The following is a 27,403-nucleotide window of genomic DNA, read 5'->3' on the forward strand; positions in this document are numbered from 1 at the left end:
TTGTATCTTAGTGTGTGGATATGAATTGTCTTACAGCACCTCTTCCTCCTGAGCTAGCCGGTTCTTTGTTAAATAGTGCATCCTCTCCTCATTGGGTTGTGGTCTTTCTTTCCTTTGTTGTATTTAAAGATCTTGACTAGCTTTTGAGTCTGATTGTGTTTTAAGTCTTAGGCACCTAACATTGATCTCTAACCTTAATCAGTGCTAAATCTTTTTAACTGTACATTTAGAATACATAGTGGAGCAAGTCACAGTATTCTTTAAAAGACCATTATTCAGCTGTCCTTTCAGATAATCATCTTATTATCTTTCTCTTTAAACTAACACATGCACACAAACTGTAAAATAAGTTATCCCCTATGCTCACCACACAACCACCAGTCCCCTTGGTCTCCCTTCTGCTTGACAGCCTTTTGACTGTTAAGGGTTTCTTCTGAGGTCTTCACTGGGGCCATGTGTAAGGTCTTTCCTCTTGGGCTGTCAGAGAGTGGTCTTCCTCTGGCACCCAGGGCGGAGGAAAGGGTGTGGCCACTGGTGTTCAGGAGGCATCTGGCTGGAGTCTTAGCATCTCCTTTATACGGAGGTGCTTTGGGGAAGGTTCTGGTATTCTCACAATCCAAAGACTTAACCTTTATCTACTCTCCTAAGAATCGATTTCCGGGCTCCGCAGTGAGGAGGTGGGAAGGGCATCCAGGGAGGTAGGGCTTCTCAGACACCCTGTGCCAACCTTATTTCAGCCCGTCGCCCTTTCCCCTCTAGTTTTGGAGCACACTGGAGTGCTGCTCAGCTTTCCCCTCTGGTAGCATAGTGCTTCACTCTTAGGTCTGCTAAGTTGATGCTTGTCCCATCTGCTTCATGATTTTGTAATTTCCACTACAGTTCTTTAAATCCTTGGGTCTATATCTTCTGGAAAGATCTCTTTACTACCATTTTTGTGGAGTTTAGAGAGAGGATGTGCTTGAATGTTTTGTTAAACCTGCCATCTTAACCTGGAAGACTCTGCAGATGAATGCTTGAAACTAAGAAGTATCCAGTTATTTTGGTCCTTTGGCAGGGACTGTCATGTACATGTAGTGTAGTCAGTGTTTCTATTAAGACACATGAAAAGTTATGCAGACCTTCTGCCTCTTAGCAGAGATGTGTTTGTCTGTTTAATCTTTATGTAGGTCATAATATTTCTTGTTAGGGTTCTTCTTAGGTAGTTATGTTTTTGTTGCTGTCCTGATGGAGTCCTCAAAATGGCTATTGTTGGCATAAGATGGTTGTTGACTTACGTATCTTTATTTCATAGCTGGGTCTTATTCTAAGGGCTTTTTGCAGTTTATATAATCAGTTGTGTATAATGATGCTTGTGACTCTTTCTAATAATTATGCCTCGTATTTTGGTTTTATGGCAGGCTGCACTAGTGTTAGCATTCTGGAACACTATAAAATAGCTCTGGAACATTACCAAATAGTAATGGCAATAAGGTGCAAACTGATGTTGTTCTTTAATAGGAAAAACAGTAGTACAGTATTGGCTTTTGGTTTATCATAATTCCTCATAAGGACAAAGAAAATCTATCCTTTTGTTTCCCATTTACCTAGAGGTATTTTTATTTTTTCTAAGGGATAGGAATTGAGTATTAGCGAATTACTGTTAGCAGGTACAGCTTATTATTGGTATTTTTTAGTAAATCTGGCGACTTGAGTCCCAAGTACTAAATTGGAGTAAATCCTTCCTTTTGAATAATTCTTTAGAAAAATAAATTCAATTCATGACAAAATTGAAAGATAACATCATATTCAGTGCATATTCACATCTTCTCAGGTGGGGTACGGTGACCAGGACTTTTTCAAAAGAAAATTATAAATTGCTAAATCCAACAATTAGTCCTCATTTTTATATGTTGGCAGCATTTGGTACAATTGATCATTCCCTCTTTTTTAATTTGACTTTTTTCATCTGATTTTGAGGACAGCACAGTCTCCTGCTTTTCCTACTGACTTTTCAGTCATTTTTAAAAGATACCTCAGTTTTAACAGGGCTAAAGTAGAATTTCTGATCTTCCTCTCTAAACCTGCTCTCCTTGTAACCTGCACCACTTTGGTGGGGGTAGCTCCATTTTTTCAGGTTATTCAATCCAAGAAGCTTGGAATCACCCTGACTCTTCTCTTTCTCTTGCACTTTACATTCAGGCTGTCAGCAGATCCTGCTCCTTTATCTTCAGAATGCATCCCGAGTCATACAGATGTCTTCCAGATAAACCCAGGAGCTCGGCCCTTTTCCCGCTTCTGCGAGCGAGCACCTTCGTCCTAGTCTCCAGCACCTGTTGCCTGCATGGTTGCTGTGGCCTCTCCTTTCTCCTTCCCTGTGATGTTATCAGCATAACAGCCCAGAGTGATCTTTTTGAAACATAGGTCTGATATGCTTAAAACCCTCCAGTGGCTTTTCATGTTACTCAGAGTAAAAGTCAGATTCCTCATGATGATTCAGAGGCCCAACACAGACCCGTTACCAGGAACCCTGACCTCCTCCCAACTCCTTTCCCCCTCATGCTCTTCATTCCAGCCATCCTCACCTCTTCGCTGATCCCATAGCACCCCAGGCATGTTCCCACTTCTAGGTCTTTGTGCTCGGTTTTCCCTGTGCCTGTAATATTTTCTCCCCAGATATATTCATGGCCAACTCCCTCACCTCCTTCAAGTCTTCACTAAATGAGCACCTTGTCGGTGATGTCTGCTCTCTTTACAATCACAAATCATGCCCTGAATCTCTCTTCTAAATTACTATGTGACTTACTTATTTACTTGTTTGTTTATTTTTGGTGATTTGTCTCTTTCCGCATCCCTGCTAGACAATGTGGGCAACTATTTTATATCTGTTCATGAATGTGTCCCAAGTGTCTGGAACATAGAAGATGGTCAGTAAATGTTTTTTGAATGAATGAATATAGTCTGCCTTCTCTCTTTTTTTTTTTTTTTTTTTTTTCCCAATGACTGTCTCATAAAGCAGTGTAGTCCTTTGGCATCTATGGATCCAGCATTGATGATTTAGCATCTCACCAGCAAGAGAGAAGTTGCAGGACATGTATAGTTTATAATGGGTATTACAATACAGAGAGTGGTTATGAGGATTCAGTAGGAAACTGTGAAGTGCTAAGCTGTGCCACTGTGTAGGAACAGGTCACCTAAGTATCAGAAAGCCTAGCCAGCTGCCTCGATTCACATCTGAATGATGTGAGTTGAATTCTAGAACCTGCTTTCTTTGGATTTCAGTCTTTAACCAAGGGTGGGCAGTGGCCTCGCCTTGGGAACATTTCCAGACACAGGGTGCCTGAGCTCCCTGGTATCAGTGATGTACTATTGCTGTATTTGTTCCTCAACCAGTCTGTGAAAGTGGATGTGATCACTTAGTTTCTCCTTTTATACCTTCTTGCTGTTCAGGACATCTCCCCATTTCTCATATCCCCTTTAAACTCTTCTCCCTCTGAGGTTCTAGCTGAAATGAGTTATTTTATAAGGTGATTTTGAAGTCCTTCAGAGCCACAGAGAAGCACATAATTGAACATGATATTAAATCCACAAAATGAAAGGATCTCAGTCCTTTGCCTTCAGTTTCCCAGACAGGCGTGCATTGCAGCCATCCCTGTAGCAATCATTAGAGCAGTCATTTTAAAGTTTTGCTTACAGTTTCTAGAGACTCATTTTGTGACCTTCAAATCTGAGAACTTCTGTCTAAAAAACATCAGACTTCTCCTCTTTTGATAGAGCAAGAAATACTTGTATGCTTTATATTGTTGTAATTGCTGTGCAAATTAGTGGAATTGTGTGCAAGAAAAATATGATTATTTTAGAGATTGTATAGGCAGTGAAAGAATAGATAATAAAACAAAATCATGATCTCTATATCTCCAGAAATGCATAAACCCAATACCACCCAGTACCAGTAACCTAAACATAAAATGTGAACATTTTCCTCAGTTTTTATTTTTTTCTTAAAACATATGCAGTTCCTTATTTTTTTTAAATCTATTTAGTTTTTCTGTAATAGTATATGAGCAAGGGAGGTCCCATATTCAGAGGGTATAAACATGTTAGCCACAGTTGCTATACATGTTGGAAATAAAGTTTTGCAAGCACCACTAACACCACTGTTCTGAATGCATCTACCTGATGAATTTGCCTTGTCTTTGAAGCTCGGATTGTATCTTGGTTTTGTAATTGTGAGGATTCAGTCTTTAAGAAATATCACTATTACAATTTACTTTGAACCCTAAACAGTCAGTACTATTGGCCAAGGCAGAGTGGAAAGCATTGACTGCCTTTCTGTTGCTGAATTGCAAAACAGTCCTTAGTTTAGGCTATTAATGGGTAGCCCAGTCGGAAAAAGCAGCTTGTTTTTATAGTTCTACAGCTGGGCTGGGGACCTATGTATTTGTTTTCTTCGTGAATTTTTTTTTTTTTAATTGCCACCTTTTCTTATATTTATCCAGGGTTTTGGAAGTGGCGATCTCACCTGCCCAGCACTAGCAGACGAACCTACTCTGTAGTGAGGGACTGATTTTTGGCCTTCAGCTGTTACACGTGAGGTCTGTGCGAAGACAGGGCTTACGTCTAGACTGCCACCTGTTCTCGTTTTGTGCATGGACCATGTAGTGGAAAGTTAAGTGTAGCAGTCACACCACATTTAGATGTGTTGTTGGGGGCTTATTGGAGAGGGAGCTACATTCCTAGGAAGTCTAGAAAATGATAACATTCTTAATTAGGGTTACAGCAGGTCTCTCTCGTTAAAATAATCTTACTGTCAACGTTAAAGCTGGTGAGAAGCTGCCCAGAAGCACCTCCTGCTCCAGATGCAGGTTCAGGCTCCAAACAGCTGTTGAAGCTGTCGCCACCTCTCACCCAGCCCTTCCCCCACTCCCGTGTAAGACACTCCTGGCAGAGGTGCATCCCAGCCTGTTTCGGCCCTTCCCCTGGTTTCTTCTTCACCCCTCCCGTGGCCTCAGGACCTAAAGGTGCCAGAAGCTGGCCCCAGCTGTTGATATGTGCAGGCAGGCACCTCTGCTCCCTCCCCCAGAGGACTTCAGCACACATTTCAGTAAATGCTGTAGAACTTCCTTATGGGAATTAGTGGGTTTCCTTGTTAATTTAATTCCCTAGTTAGTCACCAAGTATTTCTTTGGGACCTGTGGGATCAGCCCATGAAATTCTGGTTTACGTTGCTACCTACTTTCTCCTTGAAAGGCTCTGACACAAACAGTTGCACAAGTATTTTTTTTTTTTTCCGAGGCAACCATTCTGTTTTCATTTTCATCAGAAATGCTTTAAGCATACTTCCATTTCATCACACAGAATATTAAGAAAATGTGTACTTCAGGGTTGAAGTTTAATAAAATCCACCGTTTTTATTGCTGCATCTCCTAGAGATCCCTGTGAATCATTGATTATGGCGAAGGAGTGCACGGTAGCTCGTCTGCATTCACACAAGCCATTTCATCACTGTTCCTGCATCCTCCAGCCCCGCAGGTGTGACTGGGGAGGCCTGGGGAAGGCAAGGCCACTGGACAGGTCCTTCAGTGATGTGCCCTTTGGCCACTTAGAATGCACTGGAGTGACCATTCAAAGCTAAGGAACCAGCAGTTTCAGTAGTGAAAAGGAGTCTGGCTGTGAACCAGTCCTTATAAGTTTGAAGCTCCCTTTTCTGTTTGGAGCAGATGGCTCCTCCCATGGGGCTTTTGGTTATGCATGACTACTGCCGGATGTCACAGAGAGGTTTCAGAGGGCCTCAGTCACTGCAGCTACTTCAAACTTTCTGAACCAACGCAGTTCGCAACTGCTTAAACGCCTAATACTTTAAAGTTATACACACTTTAACCAACAGACGCAAAGCGATGTGTTTACTTCATCCCACTTTCCAGAAAATACACTTTTATAACCAGTTGAACTTGTTACTTAAAAATTCAAGTTATATTTTTTCCAACACACAATTCAAGCCATTATTTTATGATAGTTTGTTTACATTACCAATCCTACTAATGATTTTTAAAATCATTGCTGGCGGTAAGTTTCCTTTCATAAATGCACCAGCCCAGCGAGAGACTTTCAAGGCACGGCTAGTATATTCAGCTTTTCCACTATTGAAATGACCATTTCCATTTATTCTGACTCCAGTATTGTAAGATAGTATATAGACTGAAGTTGAGAATTCTTTATTTTTGAGGAAAAAATTAAAAGTGCGATTACTTCGCACTCCAGTCCTTAGTAAAGTGTGTCACCGAAACGCACTGATGTTTTCCTGGTTTTGCTTGTGCTCAGAGGTAATTTGAAAGGTGACGTTGCCCATCCCTAGCAGTGTGGTTTGTTTGCAGGGTAGGCATGAGTTTCTAGACTGTTCCATACTCAGCCCTGTACACACAAGCCTATTTTATCGTAACTTTGTTTGAAGATGGGCTATGTCTAATATAGTGGAAATTCATCCATTCAGTATTAAGTACAGACGAAACACATTTCAAAGCCACATATAAAAGTCTTTTTAATTATCCATTTTTTAAGGTTTTTCATATGACTGCTTTCCTCCTTTCATGTGAATTGCTGAAAATCCTTTCTAGTTCATTAAATCACTAAAATTCTCTACTGGTGTTATAAATAAATACGCCAGACCCTGAAATGAGACTAGTTGATAAAGGCAGCTTTGTCCTGGTAACTGAGCCTTGCTCTTCATTAATCCACACTTCTGAGTATGTGACTGTCTGTGTTACATGAAGTTTTAGACTTCTAATTAAGCAAAGCCTTGCTCTGAGTACATGTGGAGACTTGCTCTAAGTCGAGCTTTAGTATTTTCAGTTGCACTAGCTGCAAGATGAATGTGATGTGATAAAACCGCATTTGTGCTTAGACATGTTCAGGAGAGCCTCCGGGCACATTTAACAGCTGTCTGGGTTCTCTACCACTGTACCTTGTGTAAGCCTGCATCTCAGACAGCTGGAAACCTCACAGCCCTGGGTCTCAGACCATTTAGCAGAGGACCAGTTGCACTCCAAATGGACTTGGAAGTGTTGAGGTTGATCCTTCCTGTTATGTAATGATTGAAAGCCAGGTGTGATGCTCTTATCTCTTGTTGGGAGGTCTAGAGATGCTGCTCAGAGAACTCATCTAATCAGACCACCTAAGCCGAGATGGGATGTGAGAGAGTGCGGCACCGACACTGAGAGTCTGGAAGCACCGGGAAGTCCTCCCTGTTGAGGTGTCTGGACTGCATTATGAAGGGTGGATAGACTCTGACAGGTGGGTTGCAGGGAAGAAAGGGTAGTGAGGATGCCGGGAAGCAGTGGGTTCATTTGCAGTTGGGGAATAGTCTTGTTCGGAAGGTGGGGGAATGAAGAGGACAAGTCGCAGCTCGGAGGCAGATCATGGAGATGCAGAATGCACTGTAAGCCATGTGGCTTCCTCTCTCTGAGAAAGGTGAGGCAGGATTTCTTCTCTTTCCTTCTGGGTAGGTGCGTGGTCTGCAGTCCTGGCATGCCGATGCAGCAGGAGACACCATCCTCGTTTCACGTGGAGCCTCTTATGGAAGAGCAGCACAGAGTGGATGGTTACGACTTGGCCACCTGCCACTTAAAATATCCCTTTTAATTTCCTTTTTATGCCATATTTTAAATGTTGTAAGAGAGTGTTAACATTAAACAAATACTGACGCCAGCCAGGTCTCCTGTACTGAACTGTCAGTGGATCATGGCATCCCTGCAGCTGGCTAGTAAGACAGGTATGCAGAGACCTGACTCGTGTAAGCTTTGATCACCATTCTCAGAGACCGTCAGCCCTTCCATGGTTTGGTTCCAGTAGTCATCACTACCATGGGTCTTGTATGAGTCCATGCAGTTCTTGACTGTGGTAAATGACTGCGGTAAATGACTGCTTCTCTGTGTAATAAAAATAAATAAATAAATAATAAATAAATAAATAAATAAATAAATAAATAAATAAATAAATAAATAAATAAATAAAGTAGTAACAATTGAATTGTCACTTTTTGAAAATAAATTTTGACTTGAATACTTTGATTCTGCTCATTATAGTTAAGATACACACAATAATGTTGTCGGCCAGAGGTTCTTGTCTTGTCACAGAAAGAATTCAGAAACGAGACATGGAGGTCAAGAAAGCAAAGCAAGGAGTTGTTAAGGGATAGATAGTACGCTCTTGAGGAAAGAGCGGGTAGACCCAGGTGAGTAGCTGCCCCGAGTTTCCTTGGCAAGCTGGTTATATGGCTGTGATTGGGCAGAATAGTCATTGGCGAGGAGGGGTTTGGGGTCATCTTTCCTGATCTTCATCGCAGCCCCACCTTCCCAGGTGGGGAGGAGGGATTTTTTTTGTCCTTATTTAGTCTTGATTGGGAAGTTGGATGAGGTCATAATGAACAAAGGTTACAGTCTGATGGGGGGGGTGGTATCATAAGCAAAAGGTTACATTTGGACAGAGGTCATAATGATCAAAAGGTTACATTCAGATAGTGGAGATTCCTGTCTTGTCCCACCCTTTTGCCTCCAGGACACTTATCAACCCAGAAGGTATGATTTTTATCAGTCCAGAGGATCCTGTTTTTCTTGGTCTGTCCAAGGACCCCCGTGGTTCACAAGATGTCTGGTTTTCTACCATTTGGCCCATGTCCCCCTTTCTCTGCTCATATTTAGCTACCTGCTTGCTCTAACATAAATACTGTCTGCCTATTGTTATATGATGCAGAGATTGAGGAAACCCAAAATTAAAAAACAAAGTTCTATGAATAGTCATGACTTTCTAAGTGAGACTTCTTTGAACATTATTTTATGAGCAATTAAATTATTTTACTCTATAACTCTGGGCAGTTCAAGTACTGACCTACTTATATAGTAGCCCTTAATTTAAGAAAAAACTTGCTGAATATATTATTAGAATTGAATTTTTTGGGGGAATACCTTGTTTTCTTAGTTCTGACACATACAATGAAAGTGTATAGAACCGCCTCAACTTTTTGCTCTGATTATGACAGCATGAGAGATCGAAGCAAAAGAGAGAACTTTATCAGTGCCAAGTAATTATTTCTGCAGCAAATGGTGGCCGTCTCTGAATGCGACTTGGTTTTGATATAGTTAAGGCTATGCCAACATTACAGTACAATGTGCCTTTATATTGTGTCCTTCACAACAGTCATGGGGAATTGAAGACTTTAAAGCTGATTAAAAGTAGCATAAAACATATTTTTTTATTTGGACTTTGAACAGATTTTACTTTGAGTTTTTGCCAGAAGCTGGTTTCCATAATAACTCTCTGTCACAGGCTTCTAATTCTACTTGGATGTTTTGTTAGAAGATATTTTTGTGACTCAGCTTAGAAATGTGTGTGCCTTTTTCATTTTCATTTGTTGGTCTCCACTCCAGAAAAGGTATGTAGAAACTCGGGCGTGAAGATGCCTTGTGACTTCAGACGTGTCGGTGTTTTCCCACGGCGCAGTTTCTCCCAGCATAGCAGAGCTCTTATTTTTAGATCTTGTGTTTTTTGCTTGAAATAAGTATATTTCACTCTAGTCACATACATTGTAAAAATGAAAGAAGGCATTCCATTAAATAGTAACTAATTGAAGTCTTTGTGGATATGGGTGTTATGATGGTCAAAACACAGAATTGACAACTGGTCTTTTCTCTGTGTTTTTGCTAAAATAGGAATGGAAGGTTGTTTTTTGTTGTTGTTGTTTGTTTTTTCCTGGCATTTACCAACACTATCCTGTTCATTTTGCAGTGATAAAAATTTTTAGTCTAAGATAGTTTGTATCATCCCTTCAGGTGTTTTAGGGGGAGGTAGGAAGCTGAGGGAAAGGAGAGCAGTGCTCGTTTCTAAGCTCCCTTGAGTGACTTATGTTTGGGAATCTCATTTTACCTCGCAGGGCTTTTTCACTGATTTGTGAACGTTGGGAAAATTCGTTTGTGATACCCTGTTAATAATCAAGACTGATTGCGGAATATCTGATGATTTGAAGGTTGTCTGGATTTTTTCTTCCTGTTCCATGTGCTCGTTGGAAAAGGGTGACTTCACCACATAGAGGAAGACATTCTTTGGTTAAGTACATAAGCGAAGAGGGCCTTTGGATTAATGTCCCCTGTTGGGTCACAAGAGCCCCCCTTCAGGCCTTCTCTGAAGGGACCTCCTGAGCCCTCATTTTACTTTTCTTTGAATTAATTGTTTTCAGGTACCTAGGAGAAAGCCATATATCTAATGGGATCATTGTAATATGATGATATTTCTTCCTCTTAAGACTAACATTTTAGAATAGATTCTATTTGTTTAAAAATTATTAATAATTTCAAAGGAGTCATTTAGCTCCAGGTTTAACCAATGTATAACATCATTGTAAGTTAATAAATTTTTGATTGATGGATAAAATATCTTTAGCAAATATTACCCAGAGAGATCGTAGCCTTCTTTTAATTAGTTACACGTACATGGATAGCTGTGTGCCATGGGAAAATATTAGAAACACATTGTATTAATGCTGGAACTCTTACCAGTCCTGGCAATGGAAGTTCTCATTTTGGAATTTCCATCTAGACTTTCTACCATATCATCGGTTGTCATAGCAGCAGTCTCAATTGAGAATTGTGATTATATACTTATCAGATGATTTCTTGATGAAAGCTCAATTTTTCTAATGTAGTTCAGCCAGAATTCTGAGCTGTCACCTTGCGTGGTTAGGGGAATAATTAACCAACCTAAAGAAGAGAGTCCTTTTTTTCTGCTGAATTACATATATATATATATATATTTACCTTATTTCACAGGCTGTAAGGTGTCATCAGTTGTAAGACATGCCTTTATTTTATGTACCAACAGGAAGGTGGGGAGCCTAATAATTATACTCACAAAACGCCATTAATTATAAGTTACAACCCAATTTCAGAGACGTTAAAATGTGGAGGGGAGAAAAAAGGAATCCTACAATCAATAAAATATGCCATGTATGTATACTCATAAGTTTAAGTTAGATATTGGCCATAATCATAGTATTAAAATATAAGGGAAACTATATTAAATAAATCATTGTTTCTGCCAAACATTATACAGATTATTTAACCCTAGAAATCTAGAATTGGGAAAGGTAAGAGAGATTATGAGGTCAATATGAGGAAACTTAACATGAGATCATGCAGAGTATATGGAAATTAGCGATTGATTTCCTTGTTTACCAAAGTATCTTAAACTTTACAAAGAATTCATAGTAGTATTCTTTTAAATACCTATCTTTAGAGTATCTCCTATGATATATCCTATATGTTTTTTCAAGATCACTTCATTTAACATATGATAGAAAATAATTTAGCATTTATATGAGTTTAATACTCCAAACAAGTTACAGACACAGCTATAATCATCAAATGTCATGTTAAATACTATATGAAATTTTAAAAGAATCATTGTTTCTGCCTTCAGAGAATTGTCGATTCTACCTTTGGACATTTCTTCCAAATTTAAAGTACAGTTTAAGGTCAACTGGAACTTTGTGTGGGGAAGAGGAAACGACTTTCACCCGTGAGCCCCATCCTTCGGCCAGCACTGAGGCTTGCCTTGTCCATTGTTCATCTTAGCTATCATCACCCTTGATGCTAGAATTCAAACTGAGTCCTTGAGAGGCCAAATCGAGCTGCTAGTGTAGACATCGCTGGGTGGCTCTCTCAGGAGGTGGGTACAGCAGGGCATCTGCCAGCAGGTGGTCTCCAGGTCCAGTGGACACCCTGCTTGGGGTGCCGGTTCCAGGTGCACATTTCAGGCATTGACCTGATCACAACGCACACATCTTATTGAACCTCACCTGCAAAATCTGAGCAAGATCCACAGCAACCTGGGACCTGCTTGGTGGGGCTGGAGCACGCCTGCAGAGTGATGAAATACCAGTAGCCCTGAAGCCTGGAAGATTACAAGGCAGGGAGCCAGATTAATCTTTGGGTTTTTGTGTTTTGGAAAACTGTATCACAAATGTTTCCTGCTTTCAGTACATTTGTTACTAATGGTGGAAGTTTCCCTTTCCAGAGTGTTTTCAACTTTTTATCAAAGTGCTTTCACAAACATGTGATCTTGCCTTCACAATAAACCTGAAAGCGATGAGCTGGGTAGAATCACCCCATTTGGCAGACAAGGAGAATGAGGCTAATGGTGTCTAAGTGACTAACCTTAAGGCCACTTGTTATTGGCTCTTACTTTCTTCACTATACCATACTGCCAGTGCTTGACTCCATCTTTATTTCCAAATTCAGCGTGCATGTAGTCTGTTTTCCAGCAGCTGCTGCTATCCTTAGGGACGGCCAACATTTTGTCACTTATCTCTTTTACCTCCCAGATCACAAGCGTAACTTTTGCTCAGTATCAAAGAGAAAGATAAGCAAAACCAAAGCACTGTTCCATCATAATTTATCAGGTTACATATCTCTCCTCTGTTAGGCTCTGGAAGTGACTCTCATTTCTTCAGTCTACCCTTCCTTGTTTAAACCTCAGTTACCCTCACCTCTGTAGCTGTTTAGGTGTCTTGTAGTAAACCAAATACAAGTCCAGACAGGGAGTGCAGGGTTAGAGCAGGTTAAGCAAGAGTTGCCAGCTCTCTTAGTTGTTGGCATAGGATCTGTTGGTGTTAACCAGGAGTGGCCGGTTCTCTGACTCTCATTTTACCTGGAGAGCCTCTTCTGTTCTTGAGCAGCTAGCTTCCTCCCCGCCGCTGCGCTCCTGGGTTCCTTCCTGGTACAGTTCCTCTGTTTCCTTCCAGAAAGTGTCTCTCTGGCATTCTTCTAGCAGTTGCCCCTTGCAGGGTTCGGGGTATATATATGTTCGTGGTTTTCACGTCTGTAAATTTGCACATGTATTTTTATTTTAAAGTAGATTAGAAGTATGAAGATAAAGCATTACATCAGGATGTGGAGTAATTACTCTGGGTGAAAATTAGAGTGGAACAGACACAGTTCAGCCAGCAGTCAGGAAATCTGCATTTTAGTCCAGAGATTGCCCAAACCCAACTGAGGACTTTCTCTAATCCTGTAGTTTTCTGGACCCCTAGTTGCCTTATCTGTAGGACATAGTTGCATTAAATGATTTCTACAGTCTCTTTTAGTTCTAAACTTCACTCAAGACCCCCAAACTGAATGAACAAGATTCTACTAGATAAAAGCAGGGTGTCTGGCAAACCTTCCAGTGGTGAAGAGGATGATCTAAGTAGTGAGCTTAAATTCTGTTTATAATTTTGTTGTTATTGGTAATTGAATGGAAGTAGATAAAGGTGATTGAACTTTCTGGCAATTATAAAATTACCTGAAATCCACTATTATTAGCTGACTTTTTAAGCTTCGTTCCTAAGCTTGCTCACTATTGCATGCCTAACACCTAATACACTGTGTGATCAGCCTGTTGTGTTTTGAGAATACTTTCATAAGACTGATAGGCTTTTTGACTTAACCTATTGTTCATTTTATTAGGGCAGATTAACCATGTCTCATAATAGCTTTAAAATTCAAGATGTGTAGGAACAAGTGATATCTAGACAGAAAGAAATTTTAGAGGTGAAATTTGACAGTAGATACTGTGCTGGTGTCCTTTATTCTTCAACCCCATTGGTGATGTTTCTGGGTTACAGATTCAGTAGATAGGGTTCCAACTGTTTATATTTAATTTCAAGATGGAGGAAGAAGCTATAATTTGTGTTTAATGAAATAAACTATAGAAATGAAAGCAGAAAATAAAATAATGCGATGAATATTCTGAATATTCAAATTCATCTTTGATTTCTATAACATATGTAATTGTATTCTGGGTCATGGATTACTCTGAAAGACAGATGACAGCTATGGGTTCTTTTTCCAGAAAAATAAATGCAAACTCGCAGTTTTGCGTGTTATTTGAAGGGTTTCATGGGCTCCATTAAGTCGATGCAGCCTTGCCTTCTGCCTCATCTAGTGGCCTCTAGTCCAGATTCTTGATAGAAAAGAACCCTGGAATGTTAAACCTTAAAAGTCCCTAGAAGTAATCTAGGCCAGTGTTATTTAAACCGTGGTCATGAAATCAATTGGATGTATCAAAGCCAACATAGAAAAGAGTAAAACAGAAAGTATCAGAGTGTGTCATAACATGCTAAGCGCAAGTTTTGTTTTGTGACCTGTCTCCCCATTTGTTTGTGTGTGTTAGTACTGAGTCTGAATACATAATGCATTTCTTACCGTGGACTCACGGATTGCGGGTAAAGTTCGAGAAACACTCATCAATTCTAGATGAACATCTTCATTCTGTAGGAGCTTTAAAGGCTAAATGATTTGTTCAGACACCCGCCCCCGCAACACACACTCTTTAGTTTGTAGTGGCTGAGCCAGGACTGAACCAAATTACTTGATTGCTAATTGTGCTCTACCACACTGCTAATTTTTTGAAATAGAATTGTGAAGTAGATTATTTAGAAATATTAAGTGATTCACCTGTTTCACATTTGGCATTTTTTAATCCTTTGTTTTTCCTACTGATTTTCTCTCTCATTGCCCTTTAAAATAATCTGGGCTTGAGCTTCTTTCCCAGAGAATTGAAAAATATTAGGGGGGGTGCTTATCATTTGGCTGTCTACACACCGAAGTCATAGAATTTTGAGTTAGGGGCTAATCAGAATTTCAGAACAAGGCATGAATGTTGCTAAGTTTTATGCCCAAACCAAATTAACTTATTTTGAATTATTTGTCTATTCGCTTGATAATTGAATGTAAAACATGCCTCTAGATGTTGATACTGGCTTATTAGGAAGACCTGGTAACATTCCCTTAGTCATCTGTGTGAGGTTTTCTCAAATTTGACCGTCGTACAGATTGCTCTGAAGGTTTTGTTAAAATGCAGATTCTGATCCAGAATCTGGCTGAGACCCGGGGTTGCTAACAGGCTCCCAGGAGAGGCTGCTGTGCTGCTTGGACGACACTTGCAGCAGCAGGGACCTTGTATTAACTGCCTTATTATCATGACAAGACACGGTAGCCATAGTACGGTTTTCATTGTCTTGATTTTATTAACGTTTTCCTGCCTTTCCACGTTGGCTACAAAAATTAAAATGGCATTCTTATTTCTTAACAAACTGGATTACTTTTTTGTACTTAAGAACGTATCTTTAAAACAGCTGTGCTCATGAGTCCCCACACCTGTGAATGAGAACGAGGCCCCTCTTTGCAGCGTTGCTCTATGTGATTTCTACTTAGCACCACTTTGTTTAGCCAGTATTTCCAAGTCTTTCCACAAAACTTAATTTTCTAAATAACTGAAACATTTACTTTCATAAAGAACTTTTTAAAAATATTATGTCATTTTCTTAAACGATTACATGCACTTTTCCCCTCATTTTAGTGGTGTAAGAGCAGTGTTTTGGTGAAGGGTGTTGAACTATATGCAAAATGAGTAAAACCCACAAAACCTTCTAAGTTCTTGTCTGCTTATTATGTTTTTTCTGTTTTGTCTGTCCAGCTGCTGGTATGTCTGTCTCAAAACCCTTCATTTCCCTTCCATTCTAGTTGATTACTTCTGACCTGGAAAGCCAGATGCTAGGTTTGCTAGAAATATGCAGGGGGTTAATCCCAGTCAAAAGACCCCCTGTCCTGGGGCCTTTCCTAAGAGCGTGGTAGTCAAGAAGTTCAGCTGCCCTTGAGCACTAGGGAAATCCTTTGGTCTTAACCATATTCTGAATAGTTAGCTCTAAAAGGGACTCACTTGTTCTTCATGCCTTTCTCCATGTGCTTCTCTCTCTCTCTCTCTCTCTCTCTCTCTCTCTCTCTCTCTCTCTCTCTCTCTCTCTCTCTCTCTCACACACACACACACACACACACACACACACTTTGTGGTAGAATGTGTTTGAAATATGTCTGTGTGTATTAGCCCTGTGACTGGGAATACGTAAGCGGCACGTCAGGGTCTGTATGAGATGGGGATGAACGTTCTGTGCTAAAGACCATGGTTCTCTTTGCACTCAGTCTGTCTTGCAGTGGCTTCATAGACAGTTTTAAGAATAATAACGGTGACAACAAAGAGGATATTCCTTGGTTCAGTTTGGTGATTCAGGGTCCCAGGAATTTAAAGTCTGACTTCAGTTGTGTTTTTAGTAGGTGGTTGGTTGTAAAAACAGTCGAAGCTCCCATTTGTTGGATCCTCTCTCAGGAACGCAACATTCAGATGGGTGTTGTGCAGGGGGAGCAGGGCTGTGGTCGTGGAGGTGTGTCGGACGGGGGCACGTGGCTGCTGCCCTTCAAACCAGCGAGAGTCCCCCAGTACTCGCGGTGTGGCTACATTCCCTCACTGGTCCCTCTAGAGATGAGTACGCAATGTGTGGTACCTACAACAAGTGTCCCAGTTTCTTCTTACTCAACAAAGCTACAAATTGTTGGAGGATTCACATCTATGAAAAACACATAGTAGTTAGTATTGTTCAGATTCAAAGCAGAGAGAACCTGTTTGTGTCTTAGCGAGGCAGCATCAGAAAATGTGTTATTTTAGACAGCCTTATTGGTTTTTATGTTAGAATTTGTGGATTATATTGTTTAAAATTCTGACAAGACTGAATGTAACCATAACATTTGGGTTGGATTTTGAAGCCTTGAACCAGGGCCCCCATCTGACGTATTTTCAGTGAATTATAACCTTTAAACACTGATTAACAGACTTGTCTCATTTGAATCTTTTTTTTACATCCAGAATATGTCTTACATTTCAGCGCAGCTAAGCCTACTGATATCATTTTAGTCTAATTAACAGTATTTTGCAATCTGGGACGCCTGTCAAAGATTATTACAGGAGCTAGAAAACACTGGGAGGTAGAACGAACACATGACCTCATCTCTTATTTTGCGCTCGACTATAACTTGCATTCAAAGAGATTAAAAAAGGAAAAAGAAAAATAGCATTCCTTCCCATTAAGCTCTAATAAATATGATTAATATGGTTTTGCTATTAATAATCCTAGACTTCTAACTGGTAGAATGGAGGATTTTGTTTGAGGTACTAGAAACTAAATGCTGCCAGGATAAAGATTTGACTAGAAACAGAGTAGATACCAGTCTCTACCCTTTGTTAACTGATCCTTTTTGTTTAACTGAGGGAGTAAAAATGCACATCTCCTGAAGAGAAATCTGTGGGCATAAACTCTTCCTGTTTTTAAATATATTTCATAGCTTGTTTATCTTATTTAAATGTAGCCAAGAGAATGCAACTGCTGTTCCTTTAATATCAGAACTATGCACGTTACAATAGGTGTCACTGTTTTGCTTGGTCCAATCATGATTGGTGACTTCAGCTATTGGCTCCGAGCACTGGCTGTCTGACTCCATCTGCAGGGCTGTAATACCTACTCTCCTCCGATCCATTCACCACACAACTTCAGCCGGCTGAGCAGACTCACGGGCTCCAGCACATCTTGCTAACCTAATTCGGAAAACAAGTGCCACGGCTCTCTGCCTGTCATCTTCGCTCACTGTAGCGTTTTCAGGTGATCTTGGAAACTGGGTTATTTTTATGAGCAAATAAGAGAAACAGGAATCATGATGGGGATGTATTTAACAGACCCGGTGCTGGATAAAACTTAAAGCCAGTTTCTAATTTCAACATAGTAAAAAGGTCACCTTGCCTGGCTGAGGAAAGAAGCAGAGCATCGGCTGGTCGGTTTCTGTCCACATCTTAGCGCGTGCTGGCCTCTTTCCCTTGAAGCTCGTGCCGATTTGGGATACCTAGCTATAAACAGAGACCTACTGTCCTCATGGTAGATGACAAGGAAAAGAACATGAAATGTCTCACCTTCTTCTTGATGCTTCCAGAGACGGTAAAGAACAGGTCCAAGAAGAGCTCAAAGAAAACAAACCCCAGCAGCAGCAGCAGCAGCGGCAGCAGCAGCGGCAGCAGCAGCAGCAGCAGCAAGTTGCCCCCGGTTTGCTATGAAATAATCACCTTGAAGACTAAAAAGAAGAAGAAGATGGCTGCTGACATATTCCCCCGTAAAAAACCAGCCACCTCCGGCAGCACCACGGTCCAGCAGTACCACCAGCAGAACCTCAGCAACAACAACCTTATTCCGGCCCCGAACTGGCAGGGTCTTTATCCCACCATCAGAGAGAGGTGAGTGCCGGGCCAGCATGCTTACTTTAAAAGTTCTCCTGTGTTGAAGTTTCTGCTTTTGCACAACCTGTGCTGTATTTTAACTTAAATCTGCGCTTCCTCTTTTCCCAGAAGCTTTATTGGTAATGGAAAACTGCCTTGTATCTTTCCCAAAACAGCACAGCTGTTTTCCTCTTAGATAAAAATGTTTTTGTAAGCTGCAGCATTCAAGTGACAGGGCTGTGTCTGTGGGTTGTAGAAGACAGAAACCTTTTATTTGTCCCTGGTCTAAAGAAAAGTTTGGGGAACTCTCTCTCCCTTTAGCTTGAGTCACTGCGCATGTGTCTGCGGTGATCACAAGCACAGGTGTGTAGTGGGAACCTCTGTCTGTAGCTTGACCCTGAAGTTAGTAAACTGTTGCTTGGCTTGTGCATCTTTTGTGGGTTTTGTCTGTTGGGGAGGGGGTGTTAAAACGCCGGCTGCTGTGAATTAATGAATTGCCTCTGTTTATAGAAATGCGGTGATGTTCAATAATGATTTGATGGCAGATGTCCATTTTGTGGTTGGGCCACCAGGTGGGACTCAGCGGTTGCCGGGACACAAAGTAAGCAACAGCTGCATTACCGGTTTAGTCCTGAGATTTACAAAGAGGGACCCTCTCCATGAGCCAGGAACTTGGGGTGGGCAGCTCACTGACGGCCGGTGTGCGTGTTTCACCAGATCACAGAGAAAGCGCAGCCTCTCCAGAGGGCCTTGGCCACGCTTAATTTTTTTCTTCGTCTCCTTCTACCCAGCTTTATATCTCACCCAGAAACATGCCCTCTTACCTCTTCAGTCATGGAAAGTCGTTTTGATAGGTTAGGAAAGTCGTATGTTTACCCTTCTCCTAGAAATCAGTTAGATAAGCCTTTATGTTATTTATTCTGTAACGAGGGAACCTGTGCATGAATCTGTTAAAGCCTTGATAATAAACAGCAGAGGGACTAGTTTGTGTGAACATCTATCCTTTACTTTCACAGCCAGATCCACTGTACCTGGACATTGTCAGCAGAGCAGGTGTTAGGTGCCCTGTCTCCACTAAAGCTGATGGCTTAGAGTTGTTTTTTTGGATTGATTTGCTGAAACTGTTTTCAATTTAGTGCATGAAATAAGATTTCCATTTCTCCACAGTATGTTTTAGCTGTTGGGAGCTCTGTGTTCCATGCAATGTTTTACGGAGAACTTGCTGAGGACAAAGATGAAATCCGTATACCAGATGTCGACCCTGCTGCTTTTCTCGCGATGCTGAAGTAAGCACCATGCGTATGTCTGGAAAGAGTTTGTTTATGCTGTATTGGCACTCTGCTGGTTTCACAGTTAAATCTAAGTTCCAGGTAACAGAAAAGGGAGACTGACGTAGAAAGAGGGTGCTACTTACCCTTTAAATATTACTCTGTGGATCTTTCCACAGGAAGCTTGTGGACTGAAACAGGCGTTTTTAATCACACCTTGGGGGGCAAATGGCACGTACAGTAATTTCATTTTGAATGACTTATAATTAAAGAAAAGTAACTTTCTGGTGTAGTCATTATCTAATAGAGCATGTTCTAAAAGCAGTGTGTGTGGAAAAGTCTTTAAAGAGACACAAATTATATTTTTGCTTCACAATTCCAGAAATTATATACCTTATTTAAATACTACCAGTTAGGAGATTTTTAATTTTTCTAGGAGTTATTGTCTCCTGTCAGCAAATATAAAACTTATTATTTGTTGAAATTATCCAATCTTTATGCACACATACATACTACATACATTTATAAAATCACATACTGTTTTCTCAGGGATAAGAAGTATTTGCATTTTGTAGTAGAGGAGAAATTTTTGAAAGATATGAGTAGTTTTCTATAGTTTTCTGTGGATGTGTTCAGGAAAACTTTAATTGGTGATATAGAAATGTAAAGTTATAAGATTTATATTTATAAAGAAAAATAGTTTTCTATGTCATGGGTCTTTTTCAGAATCCAGTGCATGTTAACCAGATAAATAGAATCTGCTTCTTTGACATGTATGGTTTCCAGACAGCGTGACAGGCTACCGTGTAGTCAGAACCCAGTGACTATTCTAGACGAAATTTATGTGATCTTCGTTGATCCGTATTCTAGCACACCACCGTGTATCAGAGCTCAAGGTTATCTGCTGCTGTAGGGATTTTGATTCACTGGAATAAATACAATGTTGAAAAAAATTATTCATTGGGTCCACAAGTTAAAATGTTGATAGATATTATCTTCTGCCTACAGAAAAATACGTATGATAGCTCAAGAACTGTAAAGTGCTTAATTCTTTATCTGTAGTGTAGTTTTTAAATCCATTTGCTGCCAGCTAGAACTTTTACAGTGGGAGGGAGGGAACTTAAAGGCAAGTGAGCATGTGAAGTACCAAGAGGTAAACTAATCCACCGCTTTTATTTATTTGCTTTTCTAATGGAGGCACTGGGGGTTGAACCCAGGACCTTGTGCATGCTAAGCTCGTGCTCTCCCACTGAGCTATACCTTCCCCCCGCTAAGCCACCACTTTTAACCAACAGACCCTTTGTGACCTCTGTAGTCTTTTAGAGATACACATGCAGAGACGAATTTTATGTGCAGGGGTTTTGTGTGTACTTTTCCCCACCAGTGAAGTCAGCCTCGTGTATCTGACACTGTCTGTGCTGCAGAGGAGAAATCCGGCACTGGCTGGGCGTTTTGGCTCCACTGTAGTCGAGTGGAGTGTTGAGTCGCTACAGGTGCAGGTACAGTGAGGAAACCTGAGTGCAAGTCACGCAGCTCCCTTTCACCGAAGCCCTTCGGTTCATCATTTGACAAGCATCTTTTCTTACAAATGTGCTGCCTAGAATGTATCTTCGTACAATTTTTTAAAAGTACAAACGCAGTCCACGTAAAGTGGTAGGAATCAGAAGTGTAGCAGGTGCCATCTGCTGTCGCCTGGGATAGCAGAGGCCGGGTTTCCCTCCTCCCTGCATTGTGGGTGAGCAGCCGGCACTACTGCAGAGGGGCTTGTCGAGAACAAGGGAAGACTGGCCAGTCCCAGAGTAGGAGCCACAAAGTGCTGACCGTGCTGCAGATCCTCCCCCCGGTCCTGGTCCTCTGGTCGCAGCATCCCTGCTGCAGGTGTTCTGTCGGGCAACCTTGCCACCTTGCCAGGGGCAGCTGGCTCTATTCTGTCTAAGAAGAGTAAGGGCTTCCTGAGAGCAAAAATGCAGGTTCCATTTGCGATTGTGGTCATTTTTCTCATTGCCACCCTTGTATTTCTGTACTGTCTTACAGAAGCCATTGCTGATTTCTCGTTACATGTGTTCCACCAAGAAAAACTTCACAGCAAGTAGCTAAACACCTTAGCTAGAAAATTTTTTTTAACATTTTTTATTGATTTATAATCATTTTACAATGTTGTGTCAAATTCCAGTGTTCAGCACAATTTTTCAGTCATTCATGGACATATACACACTCATTGTCACATTTTTTTCTCTGAGTTATAACATTTTGTGTATATTTCCCTGTGCTATACAGTGTAATCTTGTTTATTAGAAAATTTTTTAAATCATGTTATTAGGATGTATTTTTCACCCATGTGCAGATCTCACTGACCATCTCTTAGGGAACCCTAGGGAAATAAAGGAAGCAGATGATTTATCGCTTTATGTACCATTTTGGGAGACTGCCACTGTCCCCCAAAACAGTAAGAAGTGTCTTTTCTCCTGAAATAGGGTTACTTCACAGAAGTACACAAATAGTGTGTATTTTGGCTTACTTTGTCTTTTAATTAAATGTATCTGGGAATAACGCATTCTTTAATTCTGAAGGTGGAAGGGAATGTGTGGGGGAGAAGAAAGAATTTAGAGTATAAAAAAAAGCCAGATACAAAGCCTACATTGGATTCAATGTGAAGTTAACTGAAGATAGCATCAGAGCTCATATTTAAAAATCCATTGAACTTGGAACTATTAAAAAATATCTTATTTAAGATCAGGTTTCAGTTTGTGTTTAAGGAAAATCCAAGTCATTGCTAACATTCTTGTATTAAAGATATTTGTTTCTATCTGAATGTGTAGAAAAAAATTTAAGTAAAATTAAGTAAGAAAAGGAGACTTTTTCTCCTAAAATATATGGGATTATTTTAATTAAATATAACACAGTATATTTAATAGGATTTTGCTACTTTTTCCTAATATTGACTATCTGCGATGACAGTCCTTTTTCAGACAGTTCTGGTATCTTTTTTTTTTTTTTCTTCAAAAGACACTGAATGTAGATTATAAAACAGAGGCTACAGTGGTTACATGAAGTTAATGTCTTTAATTATACAAACTTTCTGCTGAGTTGAAATATTAATAATACATGAATATATTTCACTTGTTGCCTTCATGTCTGATCATTTTGTAATGACTGTCACATCAGATGATTTTCTTGGCACTAACTGAAAGTAGCTGCATCTTTTCTTGCTGGACCCGCTCATTTTGTGAAAACTCCGTTTTCATGCTGTGCTCTTTCTTTCAGATATATCTATTGTGACGAAATTGACTTGGCTGCTGACACAGTGTTGGCCACTCTTTATGCTGCCAAAAAGTACATCGTCCCTCACCTCGCCAGGGCCTGCGTCAATTTCCTGGAGACCAGCCTGAGCGCCAAGAACGCCTGTGTCCTCCTCTCCCAGAGCTGCCTGTTCGAGGAGCCAGACCTGACCCAGCGTTGCTGGGAGGTGATCGACGCCCAGGCCGAGCTAGCCCTTAAGTCCGAGGGGTTCTGCGACATCGACTTCCAGACACTGGAAAGCATCCTCCGCAGGGAAACTCTGAACGCCAAAGAGATTGTGGTTTTTGAGGCAGCTCTCAACTGGGCCGAGGTGGAGTGCCAGCGGCAAGACCTAGCCTTGAGCATTGAAAACAAACGCAAGGTCCTCGGGAAGGCGCTTTACTTGATCCGCATCCCGACCATGGCCCTGGACGACTTTGCCAACGGCGCCGCGCAGTCCGGAGTGCTGACTCTCAACGAGACCAACGACATCTTCCTCTGGTACACCGCAGCCAAGAAGCCCGAGCTGCAGTTCGTCAGCAAAGCCCGCAAGGGCCTGGTCCCCCAGCGCTGTCACCGCTTCCAGTCGTGCGCCTACCGCAGCAACCAGTGGCGCTACCGGGGCCGCTGCGACAGCATCCAGTTCGCCGTGGACAAGAGGGTGTTCATCGCCGGCTTCGGGCTGTACGGCTCCAGCTGCGGCTCGGCCGAGTACAGCGCCAAGATCGAACTCAAGCGGCAGGGCGTCGTCCTGGGGCAGAACTTGAGCAAGTACTTCTCCGACGGCTCCAGCAACACCTTCCCCGTGTGGTTTGAGTATCCAGTGCAGATCGAGCCGGACACCTTCTACACGGCCAGCGTGATACTGGACGGCAACGAACTCAGCTACTTTGGTCAGGAGGGCATGACGGAGGTTCAGTGTGGCAAGGTCACCGTCCAGTTTCAGTGCTCCTCGGACAGCACCAACGGCACTGGGGTTCAGGGCGGGCAGATCCCCGAACTCATCTTCTACGCTTGAAAACACGTTCCGAAGTGGCCTGGGCTCTGTGGTCGCATTGGGCCCCCTGCTTGCTCGATGCTTAGCGCGGCTGCAGGTGTGTGATCAGCACAGGTGATTTGTAATGAATGGAGCTGTAGGCAGTTTCTAGTTTCTTTCAGCCTTTTGATTATGTACAAGCAAAAACGCAGCATTCAGCTTTCAACTCTATGCCTGAAAAAGCCAAGTTCTTATCAAGGCTTGTAGGCTTTAGAGTGGCATCTATACATATCTGGGGAGATTTTGTGTTTTTTTCCAATTTTTTCAACTGCCCCACTGACCTCCCAGTTTTGTTCCTTTTAAGAGAATTTTTGGATCACCTCAGTCCTTTTGGACTTTATTTTGACAAATAGAAGTAAATAGTCTAAAATAATAATAACAGGAATTATTTTTAAACAGAACCCCTCCCTCCCTCCAAAACAGATAAACCTCAGTGTACAATTTTGAAAAAAGTTTTGCTTGATAAGTAATAATTTAGAAAGTAGACAGTAGTCATATTTACCTTCCTATTTTATTTCCTTTTAAATATTTTACTTTTAAGCATTGCTTTTTCTTAAATCTGAAATTCACAAAATTGTTAAATTTTAAACTCCAAAGTGTAAATGTAAAGTAAGCAAGTAAGAAATTGGAAGTTTTAGGCCATGACTTTTGCTACAAGCAGGTTTACGTTTTAGTCCAGAAAACAAAATATTGCAGTACAGAGACTTCTTTTTAGTAGTAACTAAATTACAAAATTTTGTCGTCATTAGAAAAAAGTTGAGGCCTATTAACTTAAACTAACACAGTTTAAAAAGGAAGCCTAAAAGAATCCCATACTACAAGTGTGGATCAGAACACACGGTTTGAAAAAGTCAAACTCTTTTCTCCCCACTTAGCTTATGATCCCTACCATTTGCTGGTTTTCAAAAGTTGTACTGTATAGAATCCCTATTCCCTTTTTCCTATGAAAAGAGGACCAAACGATTCTTTAGATGAATGGAATAGCAATTAGTTTTGTAGCACCACATGTTAATGTAGTAAGATACTTTTATTCATTGATTTTTTTTTAATCTGAAATATACTTTACGTGGTCTACTTTGACCACATTCTATCTTCTTAGTTAATTATAATTCTGTCCTGTTCCTCGACTGCTAGAATCTGGCCTCTGGCCATCTTAAAGTGCCAATATATGCCTGCAGGGTTTTACAAAAATGGTCTGGAGCTTTGATGACACGTAATGTTCATTGCATCAGCATCACATCCAGCACTCTTATTTGTCCATAGTTATAATGTAAACAAAGGAGGGAAAAGCTCATCAAAAATTCTCCTTCAGTGAAGGCTTGTTCTGGGTTAGTGCCCGAGACCCTGGTAGCGTCCACTGTGTTCACTCCCAGCTGAAGTATCCATGTGTTTCTGGGCAGCTTTTCTGCTCAGTGTGATCCTGAGATGGCTTCCCCGCCACCCAGAGTGTGGTCCCTGGCCGCCTCCTTCTCCTGCTCTGTGAGCCCGAAGCTGGCTTGTGTGGAGCAGGTGTTAGTCCTGGGGTGGGTGTGTGCGTGGGGGCCCGCGCGCCTCCGAGTGCGTGCCGGCTCGGGAGTTGTCTCCTCCCTGCCTGGCCAGTGAGGGACGGGACAGAAACGGTCCCCCTGCTGGCCCCAGCGAGGCCCCAGTGAGTGACTGCCTGTGCTTCTGGGCCACTTCTTCCCCTGTAGACGTGGGCTTGTTGCTTTGGCCGGCTTCCCTGATGGAGGAGAACACTGGATTACAGGAAATGTTTTAATCATCTTTGCCATTACCTGTGTCTGTTAGCACAGAGGATCAGAAGCTGTGACTGGTGATGACGGACAAGTAAGTCCTCCCAGGACAACTTCCCAAGATATCTAACAGTTATTTCTTATTAGCAAGATGACAGGTAGTAGTTTTGGCAAGCCATCTATGAAACAAAGAAACATTTTCAATGTAAAAAATACAAAGGGTTTTTATTTATAAATTATGGTTAAACATTTCAGTAACTCATAGCTACCTTGCGGAATGGTAGACTGTGTACCTGATTGGAAGGCACTCATTTTTAAGCCAGCGGAGAAGAAACTTTATGTAGCACTCATTTCATCACATCAGGTTGTTGAGGTGGGTGTGACACCCTTAGAGTGAAGATTGTCCCTTCAGAAACACTCACTGTCAGTGGTCCTGGCAACGGGCTGCCCTCCACGGGGCCCGGGAACCGCCGGGTGAGGCCACGAGAGATTGTACACTGGGTGTAGAAGAACTTAATTTTAGATTAATTACTGTCACTTTGAAAAGAAAAAAAAAAAAAAGACACATCCACCATCTGATTGGCTGGTGCTGAAAACTGTGGGTTAAATTTGAAAATTGTGTTTCAAATAAGAAAATGTTATCTTTTAAATCCTATTCTCCCTTCTGCATTTTCCACAACATGGAATTAAGGCTAATGTGCTTGCTTTATTTTCTTTGGTAACCTTGACTTTTGTAGCTTTTAAAACTAGAAACTATCATTCTGACAAGGCAGGCAACTTAGCGTATAAACACAACTTTATTAACCAGTGCCCAGTAGATGCTGTTCCCAGTGTGTCTGGCAGTCTTCGTCCTTGTTCATGTCCTGGGGACAAGGGGGGCTAGACTAGCAGTTCTAACGTGACGTTCTTTAAGCATATCTTAAAATAGTATTTAAGTAAATGGTCTAATTTCTACATAATTATTGCACTGAACTGTTTTTTTTTTAAGGTGTTTAAATAAGCTCAGCTAATTCAAGACCACTTGTGCATCAGAGTGCTTGAATTCAGTAGCTTACAGCATTATTTATGAAGGAAAAATACATAAATATGAAGTACCTCATGTTGAATGTTATTGTACTGTATTTTTAATGTAACAGTGCAGATCTTGTTAGACACATGAATGTGTATAATCATGTTAAATGCAAATAAAATAAAACTGGTTCATAGATTGTTTTCCTTAGCATTTTTGTGGGTCCCTTGAAAGAGTAAAGAACTCATTCTGGCACTTTGGGTGGCACTTACATTTTGCAGAGATGGTTTTTGCAGGAACATTTGTTTGCTAAGTATTCACATATCCTTGATCCCTAAAGAGGTAAAAATTTGAGTCAAAAGCATAATAAAACAATAAATATGTTAATCAGGTGCATTGCTGAATGCCTGGAGAGGGAGTGAATGGACATGTTTCTGTTCCCATCAGGGAAATTGTGCTTGGCTGGCATTCTGATGGGATAGTTGCTCCGAGGTCTGGATCTCCCTGTCCTGGGGTGTGGACAGCAAATCACATCTACCTTTAGGTGTGACTAGTGCTGCTTGTTCCTGCTGTCTTATATGATAGCTTGCATTTAGGAATAAAGAGGATACATGTCCCATGATAATTTTGAATATAAGTTTTATGTGCTCAACCAGTTTTCCATTATATTTCCCCATGGCAAGTACATATATACACAGATTTGTTTATAACTATATACACACATACATATTTTTTTCTCAGCAACTTCTGTTGCTTTTATACTAGAGTTTGTTATGAAACCCTGTATATTTGCTGAACTACTTCACCTACTCACAGTTAAGTTTCTATAGCACACCTGCTCAAAGGAGGTTTGGAATTATTCCAGAGAGTAGGAGAACTGGAAATACCCATTCTCATTAGCTTAATTACAGATACAACCTGAACTGCAAAAATCTTTAATCCAGGAAAGTCTTGGCCATTATCTCGTCTCTGGTGCTCTTTA

The 27,403-nt window shown here is 41.0% G+C and overlaps 1 protein-coding gene across 6 annotated transcripts in view; it reads left to right on the forward strand.

Annotated features, from left to right (window-relative positions):
- The window catches only part of BTBD3 (BTB domain containing 3), a 30,651-nt gene extending 4,034 nt beyond the window's left edge, over positions 1–26,617 (forward strand). Inside the window, exons 1-6 of one of the 6 annotated variants that reach the window (XM_064475883.1) lie at positions 4,244–4,571; positions 7,107–7,266; positions 17,817–18,114; positions 18,607–18,697; positions 19,264–19,382; positions 22,629–26,617. In XM_064475883.1, the coding sequence (XP_064331953.1) occupies positions 17,972–18,114; positions 18,607–18,697; positions 19,264–19,382; positions 22,629–23,661 (1,386 nt within the window). In that variant the 5' untranslated portion in view covers positions 4,244–4,571; positions 7,107–7,266; positions 17,817–17,971 and the 3' untranslated portion in view covers positions 23,662–26,617. The other 5 variants (XM_031434249.2, XM_064475884.1, XM_031434248.2 and 2 more) reach the window with 5 other exon arrangements.
- Positions 26,618–27,403: the final 786 nt, after the last annotated feature.

Source organism: Camelus dromedarius, chromosome 18, assembly GCF_036321535.1.
Source record: "Camelus dromedarius isolate mCamDro1 chromosome 18, mCamDro1.pat, whole genome shotgun sequence".
Lineage (NCBI taxonomy): Eukaryota > Metazoa > Chordata > Mammalia > Artiodactyla > Camelidae > Camelus > Camelus dromedarius.